The following is a 23,809-nucleotide window of genomic DNA, read 5'->3' on the forward strand; positions in this document are numbered from 1 at the left end:
CTTTGAGCTGCTGTAATCCTAAACTATGTGCCCTATCTTTCAAAGAACATCAAGTGATCCCACGATTAGGAACATTGTAGGTGAGTGGCAGCTGCCGCAGAAACCATGGCAACTGGGGAGGGATCTTTTACAGGGCCGCCCCCCCTTGGTGCTCAATGACATTTTGTAAGACTGAACCCCAGCGAGTCATGGCTGTGATCACCAGGTGCAGCTCTCCTTGCCTTCCCCTGATTCGTCGGATTGGAGCGTCTGTGGAACTTACTGTATATTTTCTTTGATTTTAAAGCCCAAATGTTTAATTATCAAATTAGTAATGGACGTAATCAGCAGACCCACAGAATATATCTGCTGTGTTTTGACTCAAACGAAAGCTACTCAGCCAGGCTACCTGTCATTTCACTTTTTAAACCCTAACCCTGTCAAGCCGTGATGTACTGCGGTGATCCCGCCTCCTCAACGCACGAAGCTACAAGGCTGGGAGTCGTACAGGCGGGCACCCTATAAAGGGACTGACACCAGTTTGACCTCTCTGCTCAGCGGCGACTCAGGATTGATGAGGTGATCAATGACCTATTCCTGGCCGTCCTCTGGAGAGAATACTGATTCACTCTGGTCTGCAGGGTAACCAGCGGCGACTTGGTAAATCACGATGGAACCCGCCGGAGCTCTCTCCGGTCGAAACGTCCCCTTTTTTAGCTAAAAAAAATAGATATGGAAGGCCGAGACGGCGTTTGGAAACCGGCGAGCCTCATAGAGACAGTTTGCCTTCAAGTATTTCATGCAACCCCCTCGTGTTCAAACTGGGCCGTCAGTGTGACTCATCCGTGCCTAGTCTAGCTTAACTCAAGGGACTCACCCGCTTGTTGCCAAGTGACGACGTCACTGACGGTGACGCGCCACCTTGACAACAGGTGTGGGTTGTTTGATGATTCACGGGGTGGGGGGGTGGGGTTGTTCGCGACTTGATTGCCGTTCAAACCGCCTCACTACTGACATTATCCCTCGACCCTTTCTTCCTAAAATGATGGCGTTTTATCTCCCCGGATGGGCTCATCTCAGTCCGCTTCCCCTTTTGATGAATCGGCCCATTAGACCCCCTGAGCAGCATTAGTAAAAGATGTCAGCTGCTGTCAATTCACTTAGAAAAATGAGTGCGGCGTGAGAGCAGATGAGGAGACGACACAAATCCATTTTTACTGGTGAGCCAAGCGTCGAGCCGTGAGTCCGATGTGAGTCGGATGTGAGCCAGAACGCGTCTTAAGCGTCCATCCGTGAGGGCCTTTTGGCTGGTACGAACCACGGTTTTTAGGTGAGTTTTTCCTCTGTGATGTGTGTGTTTTTTTTTTCTTCCGTTTCTGGCAGCAGCTTGTGCATGACGCACTGTGGAAAAACCTTGTTAATTAGCAGCAGCAACAGCAGAAGCCTCCATTGAGCAGACAAAGAAGTTGTCTCGTATGCTCACAGGAATGAAAACTTGCGAGGGAACAAGACATCAGAGAACTGTCACACTGCCTGAGTGATCTCAGCGAGAAAAAGAGAGCCTGCAACAAACTGGGAGTTGCTCCAGTTAAATCAGGGATGCCACCGTAGCTACACCGTCTTAATTAACTACAATCATGGGAGTATTTTTCTCACCAACAGTCTAAACACGCTCTCACCCCACTGTTACCGCTGCACTTTTCTTTGGCACGCTGTTGTAGCTGCAATCAGCCGCCACTGGACTTGTGGCTTGTTGGAGATTGGCTTCCAGTCTGTGACCAGTAAATCCTATTAAGAGTTCCCTGCTGAAGTCTCCCTCCCACGGCCTTCACCCACGCACAACAAACGCCTTAGAAGTACACTTGAAGACAACAACTTAAACATTTAAATTCATAAAATAATAATATTCATCCTTGAAATATATATATATATATATTATTTTTTTAGGGCTTCCTGAGAGCATATCTCTTCTTGCCTCTGCATGCTGGTCCCTTGTGTATTTGTGCTGCTGTGTATTTGCATGAAACAAAAGTGACTTCTCCGACGCCTGCGTCGTGTCGAGTCCCAGAATCAGACGCCTTTGTTTGCCTTCGGGGGGGGCCGAGGAAAATGATTCACAGAGAATCTGCCTCTGCATTCAGTGAGCCAGAAAGACGGCCCGTTTCCCTTGTACCGCAGCCATAGAATTTATGCTTCCTGTAATATTGCCGTCTTGTCGTCCTCTATACGTCTGTCTGTGCTTCCCAGCCTCAACAGATGGTGGTGTTGTGGCTTCTCAGTGAAGCTTCAGGGGTGTTTGTCGCTGTGAGAAAGTATGGGGTTAAACTTAGTTTTGTTAAAGGATGACTAATTGATCGTGGAGTCCTTTTTTTTAATCTTGTCCCTCAACTCTGACAGGTAGTTACAGCAGGACCAAAAAAAACAGCTTACTGGACAGCGCAGCGTGCGATTGGCCTCTCAGAAGAAAAGAGGATTAGACGGACCTCTTATGCCTGGGCATGAGTGTGTCACAGCTTGTGTTTGCAGGAGTGTGTGTGTGTGTGTGTGTGTGTGTGCGTGTGTGTGTGTGTGGATAGTAAGATCGGGTGAGGTAATGAAGGGAGCCTCCGGGACTTTAAAGGTATTTTGAGTCCACAACGTCTGGCTGGATGGGAGAAATTGAGATTGAGGGGGGGTGTTAGGCGCTCGCCGGGTCGGTAATGGGGATGACAAAGGATCAGCTCTAATATACCAGGAATTAAACCTCAAGTACGCCTTCATTAAAGGAGCTACCTCACCTCCTCACACGGTGACTTCGAGGAAACAAACTCCTACCTGTTACACGCTAAAGTGAAGGTATGTCATTTTTTTTTCCTTGTCTTTTAAAGAAGTAACCGCTTGCTTCTCGCTAGAAGAAGGGATTATGAGCTAACAGGTTTTAGTAGATAAGTGTCTCAGACAATCACAAGGGAAACAGAGCCGTTGTGGTAAATACACATCTCAAAGATATCATATCACTCAGGTGTTTTTGCTAAAGTGTGTCATTGTATTTAGGGAAGATATCATCGGAGCTTTAAGGTAGGTGTCGTTATTCGACTGCCACTGATCTCTGCAGCAGCACAATAAATTGCCTTTGTTAGTGTCTATGCCGCGTACCTCAATTGAGTATTCAAATTTAATGACTGCGGCGCAGCGTGCGATCCTGTTACAAGCCTCCAGTTACATCGGCTGCGTGGCACAAATGCATCTCGCACAAGCTGCACATGGCAAATATACATTCAGAGGCGGAAAGCAACTATACTAATGTGCAGCTTTGAGATACTTGTACTTAATATATTTATATTAAAACTAGGAAAAATTGTATTTTGCAACAATCCAATCAACAACAACAAATATCAACAGTGCTTTCCAAGCTTTTTGACCTGTGACCCCGCTGAGTCGGCACATACAATACAGTAATAAATCAGTCACAGGAGTAATAGTTTTGCGCATGCTTCTGTACATTAAGTATAATTTTAAAAGAACACATCTGAGATCTGAAAGCATTTCAATAACAGATAGAAATGAATTATTTTGCTTAAAAGCCCCTGATAACATTGTACTAGTGAGTCTACTCTGTGTACACTGTACGCAGATGTCTGTGTGAATGTGTGTCTGTACAAACTGCAGGGTTTGCACATGCCTCAGAGAGTACTTGTCCCCCAGCCTGTGTTTGATGTTGTGTGTTTACACCTGTGTGTGTGTGTGTGTGTGTGTGTGTGCGTGTGTCCGTCTGTCTGCCTGGTTGAAGGCGTTTGCTTTGCACGTCCGGGTGCTTCAGTCGATGTGTTTGTGTGAATGCGTGCGTGAGATACGGAGGGAGAGCACGCACGCACGAGCTGCTTCCTCCTCACAGCGTAGAGACGATCCGTGCCTCAGCGATCAGTGGGAAGGAGGGGAGGAGCCGAGCAATCGCTACACGGCCTACGCATGGACGTACACTAAGAGGAGGAGGAGGAGGAGGAAGAAGACTAAAGGAGAGAGGGAGACCAGGATGAAGAACATGAGGCGTATCTATATATAGTAAGACAAAGTACTGGAGGTGGAGAGCAAGGAAATGTGATTTTAAATGTAGAATTTAAAGAAAAGTGATATGATAGGAGGAACAAAGAAAGCATGAAGGAAAAGACAGAACCATGTTGCAGCAGTTAACCTGGCTCTGTCCAAATTAAATAAACTTTAGGCACCTATAAGGCTGTGAGACTGTTTACACTATTCATATTGCGGTTGTTCAATCCAACATGCTGAGGTTGTACAGCAGGTTTTTTCTGCACCTAAACAAAGGTAAATAATGCAATATAACACCCCTGAGTCAGGATGTCTCTCTTTAAAGGGGCAACACAGGGACAATCCAGCACATCACGCGCCGTAAAAATACAAATTACATATATTTCACTTGTCTGTATTAAAAATACATATAGTGCTGAAAGTTATAGGCTTTGCTACCTTTTTTTTTTTACAAAGCCTGGGTAACTGGCTTCCTTTGCTTCCTGTCTTCAGCATCCTGGTTGTAGCTTCATAGCAACTGTTCACAGAGTGTTAGTGTAGAAATCTAATCTAGTGCATTTCCAAAGAATTTGATATGCTGAAAATGGAAATGGGTAGACTCACAACACATAAAATCAGAGGCATAATAAAAATGTTCGTACTTGCTGAAGCTGGCGTAGCAGCTAACATTTGGTTTAAATGATGATGTGCAGCGTCACAAAGTCCTTGATGCTTTTGTTAAGGAGCTGTTGAGGAAAACAGAAAGGAAACAAACAAACGTTGGGCTTTGGCTGAGGATGCAGACTAGTCATCCGCCCCCCCCCTCCCTCCCTCCCTCCCTCCCTCCCTCCATGCCCAGGTACTAAGGGCCCTGAGCAAGGCACACATAGAGGACACGTCTGCCCCAGAGCTCCAGAGACAAGGGAGCAAATGAGCCCTCGCTGTCAGATTGCAGCACATCATCGTGATGTACAGCAGAGGCGACGCGTTTTAATATCCTTCTCCACGGAATCTGGTGACTGCTTGTGCATATCCTCAGTAGATGGGGGCTCAATATATTGTCGCCGTGTCATTTTTCAACATCTGGGGCTGATAATAATACATTCGTACTGTACATTTGTTTATGTATTCACCTACAACATACTGCAGCCAATGAATTACACTCATTGGATCACAGTGATCCCACCATGAAAACAACGGCAGTCAGGGAATAAATAATTCACTGTAATTTACAGTCAGCTTGATGTCCGCATGCTTCTGCCAGCATTCAGTTGCAAATTAACATATTTGAGACTATACAGCCTTTTAGAGACATCTAGCTGCCAAGTGGGGAAAAAGAACAAAGCGAATGAGATATTATTCATGCTATGAGCCATCTGAAGAACCTTGCTGATGTTTTATCTGTGTTTTTGAATATTTTATGTTAGAACTTTCCACTGAAATAAGACGTATGGCGTTTTTGAATGAGATTGCTGCAAATTTTTGGTCTCTTGCAGAACCAAACTGCTTGTGCGGGTCAGGATGGATAAAATGCACATAAAGTACATCATCCTATATTTCTCTTCAATAGATATTTTATAGTGCATATGTGCTTCCACTATCATTTCACATCCCCTCTCCATATGCTTGACCTATAAACATCTGCAAGTATCTTCAATTTGACTTTAATAATGAATGAAGAAAACAAAAAGCACCAATGATGTCCTTTATGTTTCCCTCAGCCTCGCAGTTTAAACTATCAAAACAGACACATTTAGCTGAGGATGTCCCCTTTAAAAACACATTTTTCTCCACGGATGTCTTCTGATCACCTGCCACAGGCGGAACCAGGCGCGGTGGGTGAGCAAGAGAGTCCAGAGGATGTTAGACAATCTGTTCCATGGAACGAAACGGAAGTAGTAAACAGTTGGGTTTCAATATAAATGCCTTAAAATGTTGTGTTAGAGGTTTCAGTGACTGACGTTCTGGAATCGTTTGGCACGAACAGATTACTTAAGTGAAGCTTTAAATTATATTCCCCTCATCGGGTACACAAGAGCGGCCTACCTGTTCTACCTGTAAGGTTTTATGTATTTAAGTATCACTGCTTTTATTGCGTCTTTTAATTTCAGATCATGCATTAGGCCCCCATAATGATTTCATTTCCCAATGTCCAAACTAAATAAATCGCATTATTGCCGTCTGATTATGATTCTTATTTTGTAAAACCTACCGGAAGCGCCCTTCTCTGACTGTGAGCAATAGTAAGACAGAGACCCCCCTCACGGAAAACTGTGGTAACTGTGGTGTACGTACAGCTGCAGAGATGCGCGACACGGAAAAACAAGGAGAAATGAGGGACATGGAAGGACACTAACCGCCGGGGGACAACCCGATCTGAGATGCTTCGAGGCACCGAGGGACACCGTGTTCGCTGCGCGCTTTGGACATAAAAACGCGGGGGAAGGCTCGGATCCTACATCCATCCGCGTACGGGAGGTGGTAGTGGTGGTGGTGGTGGTGGGGTGGGGGACGGGAGGGGTCGATCATGGGGAACGAAGCGAGCCTGGAAGGAGGCGAAGGGCCGCCGTCCGGGCTACCGGAGGGGCTGGCACCCGACGGCAAGGGCGGCTTCGTCCGGGTCCCCGAGGGGACTCCGGTGGACCTGGGTGAACTCAGCGAGGAGCAGCGCAGGCAGCTCGCCGCGGCGATGTCAAGGGCGCAAGGCAGGCAGCCCGGAGGCGCAGCAGCTGCACGAAGGCAGGGCTATTTACCACCACATTTATATATATATATATATATGTATATTTTTTTGATGCACCTGAAATATCTACACATATCCATATGTGAGAGAAAGAAAGAGAACGAGTGGATGTGTTGTGGTACTTTAAAGCATCATTTGTAAATGGAAAATACCCTAAAGGAAGCCGAGAGAGCTCGTTTACGCCTGTTTGTGATCACTGTAATGGATAAGCAGTGACATCTGATACTCTGCATGGCAAAAAAAATGAAGGAAACAAAAATGTAAATGGATGCCTGCCGCTTTGTTGGACGTTGTGTGTCCTGTTTTGCGCGGATGCGCGAACCTCCTCGTAGCTGCTCGCGTTAAGATGCATTTCTAAGACTCGAGGTGTGAAATCCGTCTGAGATGGTGAATGGTCTTATGCCGTGTCTACGGTTTGTCCCTCTGTGAGATCAGAGAGTAAGAGACACACCTCCAGTATTTGTGCGAAATTTTCGAAATGCCTGCTGGGTATGAAATCCCCCCCCCCCCCCCCCCCCACCCTCCCAACCCCCCCAACGACGCTCAGCTAAAATAATCCGCTTCAGTTATCAGCTGTGTAATCGCGCACTAATATTGCCAATCAGTTTTCACATACATTCGCATATAGTGGATTTAAATCGGTTGCGTGGGAAATGTGCTGTGTTGTAGTGGGGGAGGTAGAAAGCTTCCAATAAAATAAAAAAACAGCTCCGTTATGCTCCAGATGTGCACGTTACCCTTATAATAGTGAAATATCTTCCGTTATCTGATAACATAATGGGCGGTATGCAAATTGGCCCCAATTGGGGAAAACATGTTATTTATATCTCAGCTAGAGATTGGGGGAGGGGTGTGTAAATATTAATATGACTATAAATAGAACAGCAGTGTTAATGCCATCAGTCTAGGCTTTCCTCCTGCTTCTTTCTGATTTTGTTTTGTCGGATTTTATTCGTTCTAGTTTGGGTTCCCTGAGTCTGGTTGCTGTCCGTGGTGCTGAAATCCACTGCAATAGACAGACAAATTCAAGGGAACACCGCTGCTTACAACGTATACAATAACAAAGCATCGGCTCATTTATCCCTTGGTGCATTTCTCAAAAAAGGATGCCGTTGACTTTCACGCTCGTGCCGAGCAGTCTGTGTAGGTTGCCTCTCAGTCTGAGCTAACAAAGAGGTCTCAGCTTACCCTCATGGAGGCAAGCTTTTCCCTTTCTATCTCAATGATCTACTACACTCTGTGTCATTCAGCGGTATTCACTTTCCTCTCAGCTTCACCCCGGGGCTGCTAGCTACACACTCTGTGTTCACTGATGTGCTGAAAAGGCCCAGCGATTAACAAAGAGCTTGTTCTATGGTCTTAATTTAGCACGATGAAGCTTCAATTGAAGCAGAGGAGTTAGTCAACATCCCAAGCAATGTTTTTTTAATGGACAACTAGCACATACATACATAAAAATATTACTGATACTTTGTTAATGTATTTTAGACAGCACGTGGGATGTTTGAGTACCCAATTGTCTTGAGAAATATTTTAATAGACAGCAAGATTTTTTTTTATTTTTTTTATGTGTTTAATGTCAGCTCATCACCACCAAACTAATTGCATTGGGAAAATCTTGGGAGAGGATCGCTGAAGTTTCATCCAGGGTTTGGTGTGTTTTCATTTTCACCCTGGGTCAGCTTATGATGCTGAGTTGGTATAGATTTGGCCTTTTCATACGCTGCCAACGTAAACATAAATCAATCATAGCAATAAAAGCACTGCTAACAAACAACTGTCTTATCTTTTTCTGTTTTTCAGAACATCCGTATCTGATACCCATCAGCGTACTCAGCTGGTAGGGGCCTCCAGGGGCCCTCCAGGTCTCAGTAAGAGTCGAACTGTAGACGCCTTCAACCAGGGTCCGCCTGGCAAGCCCTCACCGGGCCGCAGCCCCTCGTCCCTCAGCCTTTTTGAATCGAGATTCCGGCAGGAGCCTAAAGACCCAGAGACCAAGTCATCAGGCATGTTCGGATCCAGCTTCCTCAGCGGGGCCAACCCTCTCAGTGCTGTGTCATCTATGACCTCCTCTGTCTCCTCTTCCATATCCTCTATGGGCGATAATGTCAACATCCCCAAGTTTGGACTATTTGGTGATGAGGAGGAGGGAGATTCATCTGAATCCAAGCAAGGAGTAAAACCACCAGGCAAGGGCCCTCAGCAAGGGCCAGGTCCTAAGGGACCACAACAGGGAGGACCTCCGAAACAGGGTCAGGGCCCTCCTGGACAGGGGCAAAAGCCAGGTCAAGTACCCCCTGGGCAGGGACCAAGGCAAGGTCAGGGACCTCCAGGCCAGGGTCCTCCAGGTCAAGGACAACCTGGGCAAGGACCAAGACAAGGTCAGGGACCACCAGGCAAGGGGCCCAACGCAGGTCCGGGTTCTCCTGGCCAAGGGCCCAGACAAGGTCAGGGACCACCAGGCCCGGGGCCTAAGGCAGGTCAGGGTCCTCCGGGACAAGGACCCAGGCCAGGTCAGGGACCCCCAGGCCAGGGGCCCAATGCAGGTCAGGGTCCGTCTGGTCCAGCATCTCCTGGGCAAGGACCCAGACAAGGTCAGGGACAACCAGGTCAGGGTCCCAACGCAGGTCAAGGTCCTCATGGCCAAGGACCCAGGCAAGGTCAAGGGACACCAGGCCAGGGTCCCAACGCAAGCCAGGTTCCTCCAGGACAAGGACCCCCTGGGCAGGCCCCCAGGCAAGGTCAGGGTCACCCAGGCCACGGACCCCAGGGGGGACAAGGCCCCAAACCTGGTCAAGGTCCACCAGGTCAAGGCACCAAACCGGTTGGCCCTCCCCAGCAAAAAGGTGCATCTCCTCAACAAGGACCTGGGCCCAAACAGCAAGGGCCACCAGGCCCTGGGGCTCATCCTGGAGAATCAGCAAGGAGCGGAGGTCCTCCTGGTCAGCCGGTGGCTGGAAAGCCCGGCGGTGGACTCTGTCCACTGTGTAAGACCACCCAGCTGAACATCGGGTCTAAGGACACACCCAATTACAGTAACTGCACAGAGTGTAAGAACCAGGTCTGCAGCCTCTGTGGTTTCAGCCCCCCAGACTCAGCGGTAAGCATGTCTTTTGCTATTCTTTTCAAAATTTGAAAAGTCTTTTTAATTTCTTCATTAAGCTGCTGGGTATACTGGCATTTATCTGATAATACATAAGAGAGACCACGCTATTGATGTATGAGAGATGTATGATGTAATAGGTATGAAAGGTCACACATTATTTAGTTTTATGTCCGTAAAACATCAAGCCAGTTTGCTCAATCCGCAATACTCTGCATAAACGTAATCCTAAAAGGTTATTAAAGCTTTATCCAGACTAAGGTGTAGTTTTTAATCAACATCATAAAATAGCTTGGTGATAAAAAGAGAGCATTCTCAGAATTGGTTAAACTATACTTTTGGAAAAAATATTATTACAACATCCCCAAGTTTGGACTAAAATGAATAAACCATAAGGATGAAAAAAGAAGAACTAGTATTTTTATTGTATTGTTGATTCCAAGTCACACTAGCCTAAACTAGCATATTGCTGATCTCTAAACCAAGCAAAGGGAGTGCAACTCATTAGAGTGGCTTCACTTGAGGAACAGAAGGACCATATGGACCCGGGGAATGCTGATAAAGGTGACTCATGTCATGGCCACAGGGAGAAACCGTGCCATCCTGCCAGGACACTCGGTCACACATAAACACCGGTGGGCCATGATTAAAGCACAGCACAGTGACTGGTTATAATTATACCTTTCATTGTTGGGGGTCCTTTTCGTTAGCAGATCGATTAGTCCGGTAATCTGATATTCTTTGGCTTAGAATAATGTCTCTACAAATTCAATGTTATTTGCAGTTAGATAGTAATCACATTGTCAACATTGGCCCTTTTTAAACACTGTGGTTTGCACACAGTGGAAACTGAGATACACCGTACATGTAACAAAGAGAACGTGTGCTGTGTGATCACAACAGAGACAATGCAATGCAACTGTTAACGATCATTTACAATACCCCTGATAAATAATCAGAATTATTTCACGCTAAACAAAATGGCATCATAGGGATTAAATTGGTTATGGTTGCCTGTGTTTATCCTGTAATTACACCTTCCATTGATGAACAGTGTGGAACTATGCTCCAGTCAAATCTAACCCATCTCTTGTGTTATCCAATAGGGCAAAGAGTGGTTATGTCTTAACTGCCAGATGCAGCGAGCGATGGGAGGTATGGATCCCCCCGGCATGACGAAACCAAAACAAGGCTCGGCCCCGCCCTCGCCCCTGAGACAGGCCTCTGGCAAGCCTGGCAAGCTGCTGATAAAGCAGCAGAGTACTACCGACCACGGGTTAACGCCACCAACCACACCGAGGCAGAAATCCCCGGGTTCCACGTCTCCTGGACCGCTTTCCCCCGGTTCCTCATTGGGGGGATCCCCCAAGATTGACCCCAAGACAGGCAGACCCATCCAGCCGAAGTCCAGTCCACAGCAGTCTCCAGCTAAAGCCAAACAGGAGTCCAGCTTTTTTGGGGGCTTGGGAAGCATCGGTCTGGGAGGCTTAACGGACGCCAAACCGCCCGCGTCTACCTCACAAGCTTCCGAGTCCGTTACAGGGAAACTGTTTGGCGGGTTTGGAGGCTTGATGGAATCGTCGAAGCCTCAAGCGCAGGCTGTGCCGAAGCAAGAAGAGTCGGTGGCCGGGAAGTTGTTTGGAGGTTTTGGAGGGTTGAAAGAAACAACCAAAACCCCCGCTGCTGCTTCTCAGATGTTTAGCTTTGGATCGTCACTCTTGAGTTCAGCAAGCAATCTCGTCTCTGGAGAGGAAGAGAAGGCAGCGGCCCCTCCACCGGGGTCGCCGCCGGGCTCTGAAGCAGGTTCCCCTCCGGACTCTGGCCCCGGCTCTCCACCTGACTCTCCATTCTCTCCTCCTGGGTCTCCCCCTGATTCAGATTCTGCTCCTGACACCCCACCTGCTAAGTCCAAGAAACCCCCGAGAACCCTTTCCGTGGAGCAGGAAGAGAAGGAGCCCGTTGCCAAAGCTGCACCTCCACCTGCACCTGCCCCAACATCAAAAGAAAGCTGTCCCCTGTGTAATGTGGAGCTGAATGCGGGATCAGTAGACACGCCCAACTACAGCTTGTGCACCAACTGCAAGAAGACAGTTTGCAATCTTTGTGGATTTAATCCTACTCCGCATTCAGGAGAGGTAAGAACTACAGTTATATTAACCCCCACAGATTACTGTGCTTTCAACACACTGATCCTATCAGTTATTTATGCCACCCATCTTGCATAAACAGAATGCCCACATCCTTCGTTGAAATAGGTCACTGTAAAGATAACATCAGGAGTTTTCTGCCCTGCGTTTTTCCCCACTAGCATATCATAAAGCACTCTGGAAGAAGGATGGAATGTTATCAGCTGTTCTAAGTTAATTAGTTTACCTCAAATAGAAAGAAACATCATCTGCACACTGATTGCTGCGTTTTGAAATGGCATTCTCATCACCATCAAGCTTTGTTTCATTTGGTCGGCCAGAGAGATAGTTTAGGTTGTTTGACACTTGACTGTGAAACTGAGTACTCAGCATGTATGAGTGTGTGTAATATATATATATATTTATATATATATGTATATGTGTGTGTGTGTATATGTATATATATATATATATATATATATGTATGTATCTATGTTGTTTCTTGTAAGGAAACCAGGTTTAAATTAATTATGGATATTAAAAACAAGCAAACAACAATTAATGGCAAATGTATTAACCTTTTATTTGAATCAAGTGCCATTTTCAATGTAAACATAATAATTACACAATGTTTGGATCAATCCACAGAACCCCGGATTTTGAACCACATTGTAGGGTCGCATGTCTTTACAGATAAATTTGGCAATTGTTGCTGTGATGTTGAGTTTGGTGCTGGCAAGGCCTGAGGAGTCTGCAGAGCTGCAGTTACCTGCTGCTGCTGCAGCGGTGACGCTGCTAGAGGTCCTGACTGTCGGCGTTGTTTAATCCCACGGCGCCTTAGTAGATGGCCGGAAAGATTCGTCGTGTTTCCGTGGTTTTTTATTTGTCTTCTACATATTCTACAAACAGCGACCGACTTCTTTAGAACACCTCCGTGTTTGCAAAAGCCAAAATGTTTCCACGCGCTGGATCGATAAGTTGGTTTGTAAATGTCTCGCTCACAGTCGTCTCCTCCACGCTGTGTTTTGTTGTTCTTCCGAGTTTTGCGCGGCTGCCGCTGCGTACTGATGACGTCACATGGATTCAGACTGAATCCAGTAACGTTTAACGTGTCTAAAGTGCTAAAAAACAAACAAACAAACACACATCCACACAGTTTTTGTACTTAAATCCAATATGCAGTTTCCATGTATCGATACAATCGATTCAGTTGGATCGCAGGAATATAAATCCATTAATCGATTCAGTGGATGAATCGTTACACCCCGAGTATATATATATATATATATATATATATATATATGTTACCATGTCTATATCTGTGTGTGTGTCTATTGTGGATGAAGGCACAAATATAATCCTATTGAATGGTCTTTAGTTAGAAAATCTTTAATGATTTGTAAGGGCCTTGTATTCTTGCTCGTCCACAGAGTAGAAGATACTGTGTTGTAGGATCAGATTATTATGGGTATAGAGTGGTTTCTCAACAAGCAGCCCAAAAAAACTTCACATTACTTGTAACGTATTGGTCTGTGTGGCACTCTTAATTTCTTTACAGTTTGAAACACTGCTTGTAAATTATAAGCCATGCATGGCCAAATGAACTGAAACCACCTACAGTACGATATTTGATTAAATCCTCATGACATGGTCATGCGATCACGTGTTTGTCCACCACCAGCTCTATCCTGTCCGGTCACGTGGCAAGCACTTTGTTAGCCGAAGGATGAAGTGTCCCTTTGCTAATCTGCTGGGTATTTCTGGAGTCTTCTGTAACAGCGAGTTGAACTAAGGCCGGAGGGCCCTCCACCGGATCAATGTAGGACATGCTGCGTCCTAATGGGCTAACCACTTTTATTATACTACTGTAGAGAGTATTTCTTTTATGATTCCTATGAAGTTCAGCAATGCAGAATGCTCTACATATTTATAAATTGCCACCTTTACCGCCGCTCCAGCACCATTTCAAAACCAGATGGCAGCCATTTATTTACAGTCTGTACAGCACTATTAATCAAATACTTCAACATTTTCACATTATTTTCCTTTCTTCAGCTCCTAATTGCACATGCTTGCTGGGATAATGAGGAGCTGAAGCGCACAATCACGTAATTGAGGCCAAGCAATGGGTAAAAACCTAATTATGCTGGGGAGACGGGCATCTGAACCACTGATTGGATATGGATGTTCTAACGTCGCAACGTCAGATCTTTTTTCTGCGACCAAAAATATGAATCATTTCGGACATCCGACTAGAATAGAACGTGTCGAACAAGGAAGCCGTAGCTTCTGGGGGAATTGCTTGTGGGGGCACACACACACACACACAACACCTTGGTTGAGTCATCTAGCCCTCACGCACCGTGCCTCGCTTCTGTGTCATTCGCTGTCATCCCATTGGCTGTCAGTGGGGGCTCACTTGCTGACGCACGTGAGTGGGTCATAGCGGGCGGGGGAGGGGGGAGGGGGGGGGGGGGGGGGGTTACCAAGCCGTATGTTTTATTTGCAAGAGCTTGCATAAACTGGGTGTGTGTCCTGTTTGATTGACTTCATCGCTGCAAGTTTCTTTTTTTTTGGAATCTATTTAGCTTCTGTAAGTCTTCTAATTAAGACATTAAAGGTAAGGCGTGTACACCGCATGTGATACCACGAGCGTGTGTGGGCGTAATCTTCCGTTTCCCGAAAGGATTTAAAGGGCAACAGGAAGCCTGTCATTTCTATCAAGGCTCCTTGATCCTTGACTCAAGGAGTGTATTCCTCATCAATATGAGGCGTGAAAATAGAAACCCCAAAAGAAAACGCCCCTACCTCCAGGGGGCTCTTTCTCCTCCATGTATTCTCTCTCAGTATCCTTTAATCATCATAAGGCCTATAGGATACACACTTAATACCAGTGTTTTTTTGTTGCTTATCCTCCTCCTAAGCACAGTGTTTTTCCCCGTGTCCGACTCTCCGTTCCAATGCCTTTCTCACTCTCTCTCCTTTAGATGTCGGGGAAAAATGGTGGCGATGAAGTGTGTTAATGGCTCCTCAGTGATTGTTACTGTAAATCAGGCTCTGTGTCATGTTGCCCTCAACAGTAATGAATGTGCTTTTCTCAGAGGCCTTACGTAAAATGGGAGAGGCTCAAATGAAAGCTCTATGTATCATCCTCTCCGAGGAGAACTGGTAAAATCTCACCGTTTCCTACGAAACTCTGGAATATTGACCGCTTTTTGACGCTTAATGACAATATTTTGTTCCACCCCGAGTGACCTATTTAAGGCTGAATGTGCCCGTGCCCAGTTATCTGGTCTGTCATAAATAGCAACCATAACAAATGTGCATTTAAAAAATATAGAATATATACTTGGTATCATAGTTTACAGTTTACTCACCTTTACTGTTACGTTTAGATAGAAATTACATTGTATTTTACTCACCAAAAGATTGAGCATTGCTGTAATATATCAAATGGTCTCCCTTTAATTATTAAACACTGAACGGCTGGGCAAAAGCATTTCAAGACTCAAGAACTTGTTAACCTCAAAGACAGGACACAGAGAACATTTCAACCAGACTTCATTCAAAGTGAAGAAAGTGCCAAAGGGAATTTTATTCAATGGCATATTTAACATTTGTGACTTTCTCAGGAGTTAATTGGGAAAATTGATAGCACCTTCATGTCTCCATACAATACATAGGAAGCCACTGTCAGCTACTGATATATAAGGCAGCTTTAGGTGGGATTAATGTCTATTTTTAAACACTTTAAACCACTTTTTCCCTTGCCAAGCTTCCTTGACCTGTATTGTCCCAAATCCTGATACCCAAAAGCTCACCATTCAATTTAGAAGTGGTTTTGGGGGTAATGTTGAAACCATACATTAGGTGAAAGTGTTGGTTGTGGTTAAGGTGACGTTTGCTCCCCTGTGAATGAATGTAAGTGAATTTACTGTGTTTGTTGTTGGTTGGCTGGTGTCTTTCGCATCCTCACCTCCGCGTGGCTTGATGTCCTGACACCCTCTCACTATGTGGTGTTTCCTGTGTCCTCCTCCCTCATTGCTATTCTCCGACGGTGCCCACATAATAACAAAACGCTGCCACAGTCTGAACCCTCTTGAGCCTGCACTGGCAGATAAGGCATGCTCTACAGTCATAAATATGCATATATATATATATATATATATATATATACGCTACCAGTTTTTAGTGTCATCTTACTGTCATACCGTCAGGGCCCTGAAAACCTCTCCTCATTACATAATCTGTAGCATCTTGCATATACTGTGCAATCCATTTGGTGATATTGATCTAGTGGGATTACTAAATGCATTTAAATGCACGTCAGTATCTATCTGGTCCAAACCGTCCAGTTGCCTCGAAGCTCTGCCGTCACATGACCAGGAGGCTGAAGTGACCTGAAATAGTCACAGCGACCGGAAAAGACGCAGATTGCGGAACGCGAGCTACTGCAGGGCATCTCTGTCGCTCTCTCTCCAGGCTCTTTTGTGTTGTCCCTCTTTAATATTCCCTCCTTTTAAAAGAGTCCTTTTTATTGCACCAAGCAAACCACAACGTCCCCAAGAAAACCCCTTTATAAGGCTTGTAGTGGATGTTGTATTGAGTTTTTTGTTTATACTTTGTTCTGTCTCAAGTCATTTTGCTAATTTGGGTTGGTGTGAATGCTGGTACCAGAGAAATATACTGAACTTATCCGTGTTTTGCCTGAGGGATTGTACACACAGGGTAAATGTGTCTTGTGTCCTCTCTTTACCAGGTCCAGGATTTCAAACAGGGACAAATGGTTAAACACCGTTTTTTTTTCTTCCCTGGAGACGCTTTCTTTTCTCCTCCTTCTCTTTACACCACTAACCCTCTAGCTCCACTCCCGAATGATTTCCAATCATCCCCCTTTCTAATTTACTGGCGCTCGCGTGCTTAGCAAAGACATTTTAGCCACCGATCCTTCAGCGCCAAGAAGAGGGGGGGGGGGGGGGGGGGGGCAAGGGCAAGGGCAAGAAGTCACGTGTGCCAGCACTGTGGAGACGGAGAGGCAGAGACACACGGACACTTGAAAAACCACACAGATTCTGGCAGCGGCCTCATCTAGTTAGCACAGGCTGTTGTATTCACATCCCGACAGTTGCTTCTCTCCCCCTCTTGAAAACAGGCTTTACCAGAGCGGCGAGAGAGCTTTTTATTCGAGTTGAAAAAGGAAAGTCGGCTCGTTGGATGTGTTTGACTGACCGTCTCCTTAAAAATTGATATTCAATAGGTGCAGCCAACAGCACAGTTAGCACATTTCCATGCCTCCAAAAAGAATTCCCATGCCTTCAATAACCTGAGAGGAAAAATAGCTAATAAGATGAGCTTTTCCACGCTTAAAGATGTGCGTTGCTTCATCATCGGATAGAGAATGATTGGAAAGCATCTGCTGGATTGACAAATTGAGACAAATACACAATATCCCAGTCCAAATCTGACCCTTTTTAATGCATCTACAAATAAATAGTGAGGTGTGAAATCGCCAAATGCATGAATGCGTCTGAGCTGAGAAGCATATGCAAATTCACAAACTACACGTGAATGTATGGTGGGGGAAGGGGAGGCCCAAAACCGATGAGATATAATACTGTGTGACCCAAAGAGGAGTCCCAACAGGGAGTGAAAAGGGTGGAGGTGTCACAAGGGATATGGGTGCCGGAAAATGTGTCCGCAAGCGGTGCAGCCGATATGACAACCTGACTGTCTTGTTTTGTCGTAACACGCGTGACTCGCGACTCACATTTACAGCACCTACAGGCAGCAATAATGTCAGATTAAAACATCTGGTGAAACGAGAATTGTAACATACATACAAGTAACTGATATTATTTCTGGCTACTTTGTGAGAGTAAATAAAAAGGCTGACTCTTGAAATGAATAGAAAAAAATATATTTTTTGATAACAATTGCATATTTTGTAAAGAATAAATGCGCTTTCATGCGATTTGACATATTATTTGAGGGGCCTCTACCATTTTTTTTGTAGAATATATACATGCATGTGTCATACATTACATTCCGTGTAAATATGCAGTAAATGACACACATGAAATACTAAATAAACAAAATCTACCGTGTGGTATGTATGTACAACAAATACAACACAACTAAACACAATGAGACTGTTAGAATGGATGGACACTAACTATTTGTCCATATCTCTTTGAACTGCAAGTCCCCAAAGGCCACGGCTCATTGGTCCAACCTTCACACTGCATGCAGCAAGCAAAATCTGCATCAAATGGCTAATGCGTTTTGATTGAAAACTATTGATCAATGGAACCGTTAGTCTGGGTTAAAAAAAAAGCTGCAGTCGTGTCCTTGGAGGAAGTTTGAGGAGGATGCAAAGTCGTGGATGAAAGAGAGACGGAAATACTCCGGCTGAATCTTTCCCCCCCTTCAATCCTGTACAGGCTTGCGAGCTGTTTGAGAAACGTCATGTGGGGAGAGACGGAGGAGGTCGTCATTTCCTTACGAGATACTTAAGCCTTTCATCTGGGTATATTTATGATATCAACACCGTCACAAACTCATCTCCGTGGGTGTTGCTGTGTGTCAACTTTTTGGGTATCCATTTACGTTTGATGCTGAAAAATGTCCTTGGAAGATGGCGATGCGAGCGAGTGCCTCTATGAATCATCCACACTGCCGTTCGCAGAACTCAGCGCGGCAGTCAGACGGCGAACCACACAGGAACGGCACATTTCATTCGACGGCTTGTAGTAGAAAAGATTGTTGTACGACAATACAAAATGTCTTGTTTGTGTTCATTTCAATGCAAGGCTGCAAGGTAAGCGTCCCATGCCTGATAATACAGACCCCCGTCAATCCCCTCGTAATAAATAAGTAATGACCGGTGTGGTGATAGAGACAAAATTAGACTTTTTTGATCAAGACCGCTTTAATTAGGGCTGTAACCAAGGAGATTTGTCACTATCATTTAATCTGTTGATTCATTTTAGCCATGCTAGCTAGCAGTGGGGCTTGATTCAAATTCAAAGTTATATTTAATCAAGATTTAATGGAGAAATGTACAATTCAATTAATCCAAATAATCAGTTCCCACAAGAGAACTTGTTTGTGATGTAACCAAATATTTTGACAATTATTGCCCGTTGCTGTGGACATTGTTTTTTTTTTGTCACATTGCTTTCAGACCCAACCAGTGCTTTCGTTCGTTCGTTCGGACGGTTTTATGGCCAAATACCTGTAGAAATAATGACAATCCGCCCAGACGCACTTTACATGCTAATGCAGGAAGGCAATTTCATAATGGCTTTTCAGGGTGATTGCTGAAAGATGTGTCCCTATGAAACACAGTAGTGCGTCACATTTATGCCTTTACGTGGAGTGTGCCTGTTGTGATGTGTTGATAAGCTGTGTGTGTGTGTGTGTGTGTGTGATTAGCTTTGGGTATCTGGCGGACATCTCTGTGGCTCTCAGCGCCCGGTCTCTGGTTTAACTGATAAGGCCGTCAAGCTGGAGAAACTCCCATCTCGAGTCGGATGTTGATAGCGGGGCGCTTGCTCGCGCTCGTGCTTCTGTGTTGTGTCCGTCATCGTGTTTGAGGATTAACTGGGTTTCTGTCGAGTCGGGGATGTAACTCACTGACGTCAGCAAATCTTAGTTTAGGCATCGCTGTCGGATTCTTTGGTATTGTTTTGTTGGTATGTCCCTCTTCCATATGTTACAAACATCTTTGTGTTTGAAATATTTTATTGAAAGTATATATTTTTACACTGGTTATCAAATACAATTGTAAAGAGAGCTAGGGTTACAGGAAGGAAGAAGAAAAAAGGATGTGACAGAGCAATTTCTTCTTGCATTTGCAACGTCTAAACATTCTTAATATCTTTTTATGTTTGGGTACATACTATTGAGTTGGCTTTCCAGGTGTGCCAATCTGCCTCGATCGTTCATTTTCTGTTGTTCAAGCATTGACTAACACAGTGCATCTGATGCCTAAATTACCCTGACTTTGCTGTTGCCGCATTTCCTCAGTTATCTTCTTCTGTCCTCCTCTCCTTTATTTGTTTTTTATTGGCGCGGGGCGCCTTGTCTGCTGCATGGCTTAACGTGCAGCCTGCAATCTTCTCTAAAACTCAAATTTGGCATAAACCCCGCTGTTAAGCCAAGAAAAAACACATTTATTAGAGAGGAATGTTAAAGCACTTTGAAGATTCTGAAATGAGGTGTTTTACGTCAGGGTGTTGGAGGTTGAAAAACATGCAGACTATAACTTCTAGATTTACTGTATGTATGTGCATAGACTGTATTTGTGTGTCTATGTGTGTGTGTGCTTGCATTTTCATAAAAACCAAAGCAGTTTGATTGTTTCACACTTTTATAACCCCTTACGGCCAAAACCGTACCGGATGTTGAAGTCCAATAACAGCTGCAGCGCTTGAATTATAGCCCTCAGCAGGGCTTTTGGTGTAGTTTGGTTCCTCTAGAGCCCGGGTGTTTAAGTCGGTACTTGGGAATACACGCGGTAATAACCTCGCCATGACGGGGCGCTTCTAGCAAAGCTCTGCGATGACAGATTACAGCAGCTGTGCCAACAAGGTATTTGTTTCTTGTTCCATTGGAAGCAGCAGTGCTGTTAAGATTTGGGTAAACACCCCAAGTGGTTTTTAAGGAGGATTATGGTACTTAAAGAATAAACAGCTGTGATGTGCCTCAGCATATTAATAGAGTAACTAAATTAGATGTTCGCAGAACACAAAATTTGGGAAACATATTTTCAGCCTTGAATGTAAAGAAGTTTACTGGTTAAGTCTGCTTCCTTTCTGTCCCATTGCCATGCCCTATGCACACGCCTTCTCTTAAATCCCCATACATATAAAAGCAACCCTTGAGGTAAAAGACATTAAACCAGTGCCTCGTCCCAGTAATAAATGCTTTTTCTTTGTCTTACAGAAAGAATGGCTTTGCCTCAACTGCCAGACCCAACGAGCCATGACGGGCCAGCTGGCAGACGTGCCACCTCCAGCCACGGCTTCCCCACTGCAGCAACCGCCTTCCCCTGCTCCCGCTTCCACCCCTGCCCCTCCTGCTGTAGATAGCAAGCCTGTAGTAGAAGCATCAGACCTAACCCCGCCAGCTCCTGATACCAAGGTAGTACCAGAAACCCTTCCCACACCCGATGCATTAATGTCCCCACATCAGGACTCCTCTCTTTCCGTTTGTGCCCGTCCTCCTGGTAGCACGCACCGGGAAACACCACAGTTAAACGAGCAAAAAGAACCGGTAGCGGCCGAACCAGAACAACGAGCTTCACTTTCAGTCAGTGTCGTTCAAGTTCTCCCTCCAATCCCAGCCGACGGGCAGCAACGGAAAAGCTCTGAGGAAATAGCAGAGACGGAATCCGCTGCTGCTGAGCAACAAAGTGCACCTGTCAGTGAAATACCAGCAGTTGAGCAACAAGAGAGTAGCTCAGGAAAAGCATCAGAGGACCATCCTCGCTCTGAGACAGACATATCTAATGTTGAGCAACAAGCCCGGGGTGCACCTGTCAGTGGAATACCAGCAGTTGAGCCAGAACAAAGCACCTCTGAGAATCCCGCGGAGGACTTTTCAACCCTTGTGGAAAGTGAGACACAAAATGTACTGACTATAAGAGGTTTAGACGAGACAGCGGCCCCTGCTGAGGTAGAAACGGAGCTAAATCCCAAGACTGCTGAGAGTGAGGCTTCTGCTCCCGTGAAAGGAAATGAAAGGGTGGATCCCATTCCAGAAAAACTTCCCGATGCGTCAACTAATTCAGTTCATCCAGAACCGGCCTCAATCCCAACCGTCACTCAGGAGGACCCTCCTCAGCTTGTTCCATTGCCAGATTATTCAGCCACACATCTAAAAAATGAGACTATAACAGAGGTGGAACAGGCACAGCCGAGTGATAACGCCCAGGTGGAGGACGCACCTCCAGCATGTCAAACTCAGTCAGATAGTGTGGACACAGCTTTTGAGGTGGAGCAATCAGAAATCAATAAAGAACTTGGGGTTGGCAGTGTAACACAGGAAGTCAGAATTGAAGTTGATGAAGAAATAAAAGTGGAAGCAGAAAGTGTGACAGAGAATGCCGTCTGCATTGAAGGTGCTCGATCACCCGCAGTTGACGTCGCAGAAAATGAAGCCTCTGTTGACAATGTTGAAGTACCTAAACCTGATCAGTCCCAGCGAGAATTAAAACAAGAGACAGACAAATACAAAGAATCTGAGAGTTCTTCAGTAGTGTCAGACAACAAACATCCTGTCTCAGCTGCAGAGGAGAAAAGCCAGGTTGATAAAGTGGAAAACAAAGCCATAGATAATGAGGAGGAACCCACTCCACTTGACCCGGCAGAACATTCACCTCATGTCGTTCTATTAGAGACCAAAGCTCCAGAGGAATCAATAGAGGAGAAACCCAGTGAATATAACGTTTTTGACAAATTAATTTTTGAAAGGAAAAAATCAAAGGAGAAAATACATGATCAGACAATTGTGAAGGACACTGCTGAAGAAACAATAATTGTGGATAAAACTGTTGAAAAAGAAACCATTGAGGCGAGAGGCGACTCTAGCATTGACAATAAATCACCTAATGGAAAAGCCTTTGAAGGTGAAGGGATTCAGAAAAATGCAGCTGCAGAAAAGGCAAGTGAGCTAAAAGCTGACAACGGTAAATCTTTGGAAGAAGAGGTGGTTGAACAGGAACAAATTGAGAAGGAAAAAGACCAAAAACCTCAAAAGGAGAGGATGGATAAAGATGAGTCAAGTCCAGCCCTCTCCACTACTGCTGCAGACACGATCAGTCCCGTAATAGAGAAGATAGAACCTGACACACCTGCTGAGGATACCATGGTGGAGACAGTTTTATTGTCAGAGAAGTTAGAGGAGGAAAAAAAGCTGATGGTCAGAGAAGAAAGTTTGGCACAGAGAGAGGAAGAGCGGACGCCGATAGACACAATGTTAGAAGGAGATGATGAATCTGCGAACGCAGTGGTTCCTCTGGTCACCCCGCCTCCGGAATCTCAAGATCAAGAAAAGGTCAACGTTAAGGAATCCAAGCAAAGTGTAGAGATGGTTTCAGACTCAGTTGTCTTGAGTGAGATGCAAGTCAGAGATAGAGCACGCGAGAAGAAACTTGTTCGAGAAGAACCTGAGGTTTCTTCAGAAAATAATAACTGTTGTATTGCTGTAAATCAACCTGAAGGAGAGAGACAAACGTCGGCCGGTGATGAAAAACCACTGGAGGAAGTTGCTGAGCAAAAGGTGTCATTCAAACAGAAAGAAGAACTTGATACACAACCTGCTGCTGCCAACATCCAGGAAGTTACTTCAGTATCAGAGACCAGCATATTCTCTGACAAAAACGACAAGACACAGTTTGATGTAGGAAAGACCACAATTTCAAGGAAGGATGAAGGATCAGATACAGCTTTAGAAAATGGAGATTTGTCCGCATCAGTAGGTCCAGTCCTTCAAGTAGAACCTGAATTCCCATTGCTTGTGGTTAGTGAGCATGTCAAAGGCCTGAAGGAGGAGAACGCTAACGTGGAGGAGAAAACGGAGGTAGTAGCTCAGCCTCTGGGAAAGCCTTGTGAAGAAGATGCAGTTGCTGAGGTGACCTTAGTATTTAGGACAAGAAGTGCAAAATGGCTAACTAAAACGTGTACCATATAATACATCAATACCTTAACACTGCAAAATACAGTGAAATGTTTGGATTTCAGACTGTGCATCAAAAACCTGCAGAGTGGAAATACAAATTCACTATTCTATAAAAATGTATAGAATTGTGTACAGCTATATTTCATTTCCATTTGTTATTTCTCAGGACTG

General features: G+C 45.1%; 1 protein-coding gene across 7 annotated transcripts in view; it reads left to right on the forward strand.

The window, feature by feature from the left end:
• Window positions 1-2,541: 2,541 nt before the first annotated feature.
• Window positions 2,542-23,809, forward strand: part of pcloa (piccolo presynaptic cytomatrix protein a) — a 49,978-nt gene continuing 28,710 nt past the window's right edge. For 5 of the 7 annotated variants that reach the window (XM_078100335.1, XM_078100338.1, XM_078100336.1 and 2 more), the window contains exons 1-4: window positions 6,204-6,723; window positions 8,531-9,827; window positions 10,937-11,965; window positions 20,903-21,100. In XM_078100335.1, the coding sequence (XP_077956461.1) occupies window positions 6,512-6,723; window positions 8,531-9,827; window positions 10,937-11,965; window positions 20,903-21,100 (2,736 nt within the window). In that variant the 5' untranslated portion in view covers window positions 6,204-6,511. Of the gene's footprint in view, window positions 2,815-6,203; window positions 6,724-8,530; window positions 9,828-10,936; window positions 11,966-20,902; window positions 21,101-21,121; window positions 23,591-23,809 lie in introns of those variants that run through there. The other 2 variants (XM_078100341.1, XM_078100340.1) reach the window with 2 other exon arrangements.

This window comes from Gasterosteus aculeatus, chromosome 4, assembly GCF_964276395.1.
Source record: "Gasterosteus aculeatus chromosome 4, fGasAcu3.hap1.1, whole genome shotgun sequence".
NCBI classification, from domain to species: domain Eukaryota; kingdom Metazoa; phylum Chordata; class Actinopteri; order Perciformes; family Gasterosteidae; genus Gasterosteus; species Gasterosteus aculeatus.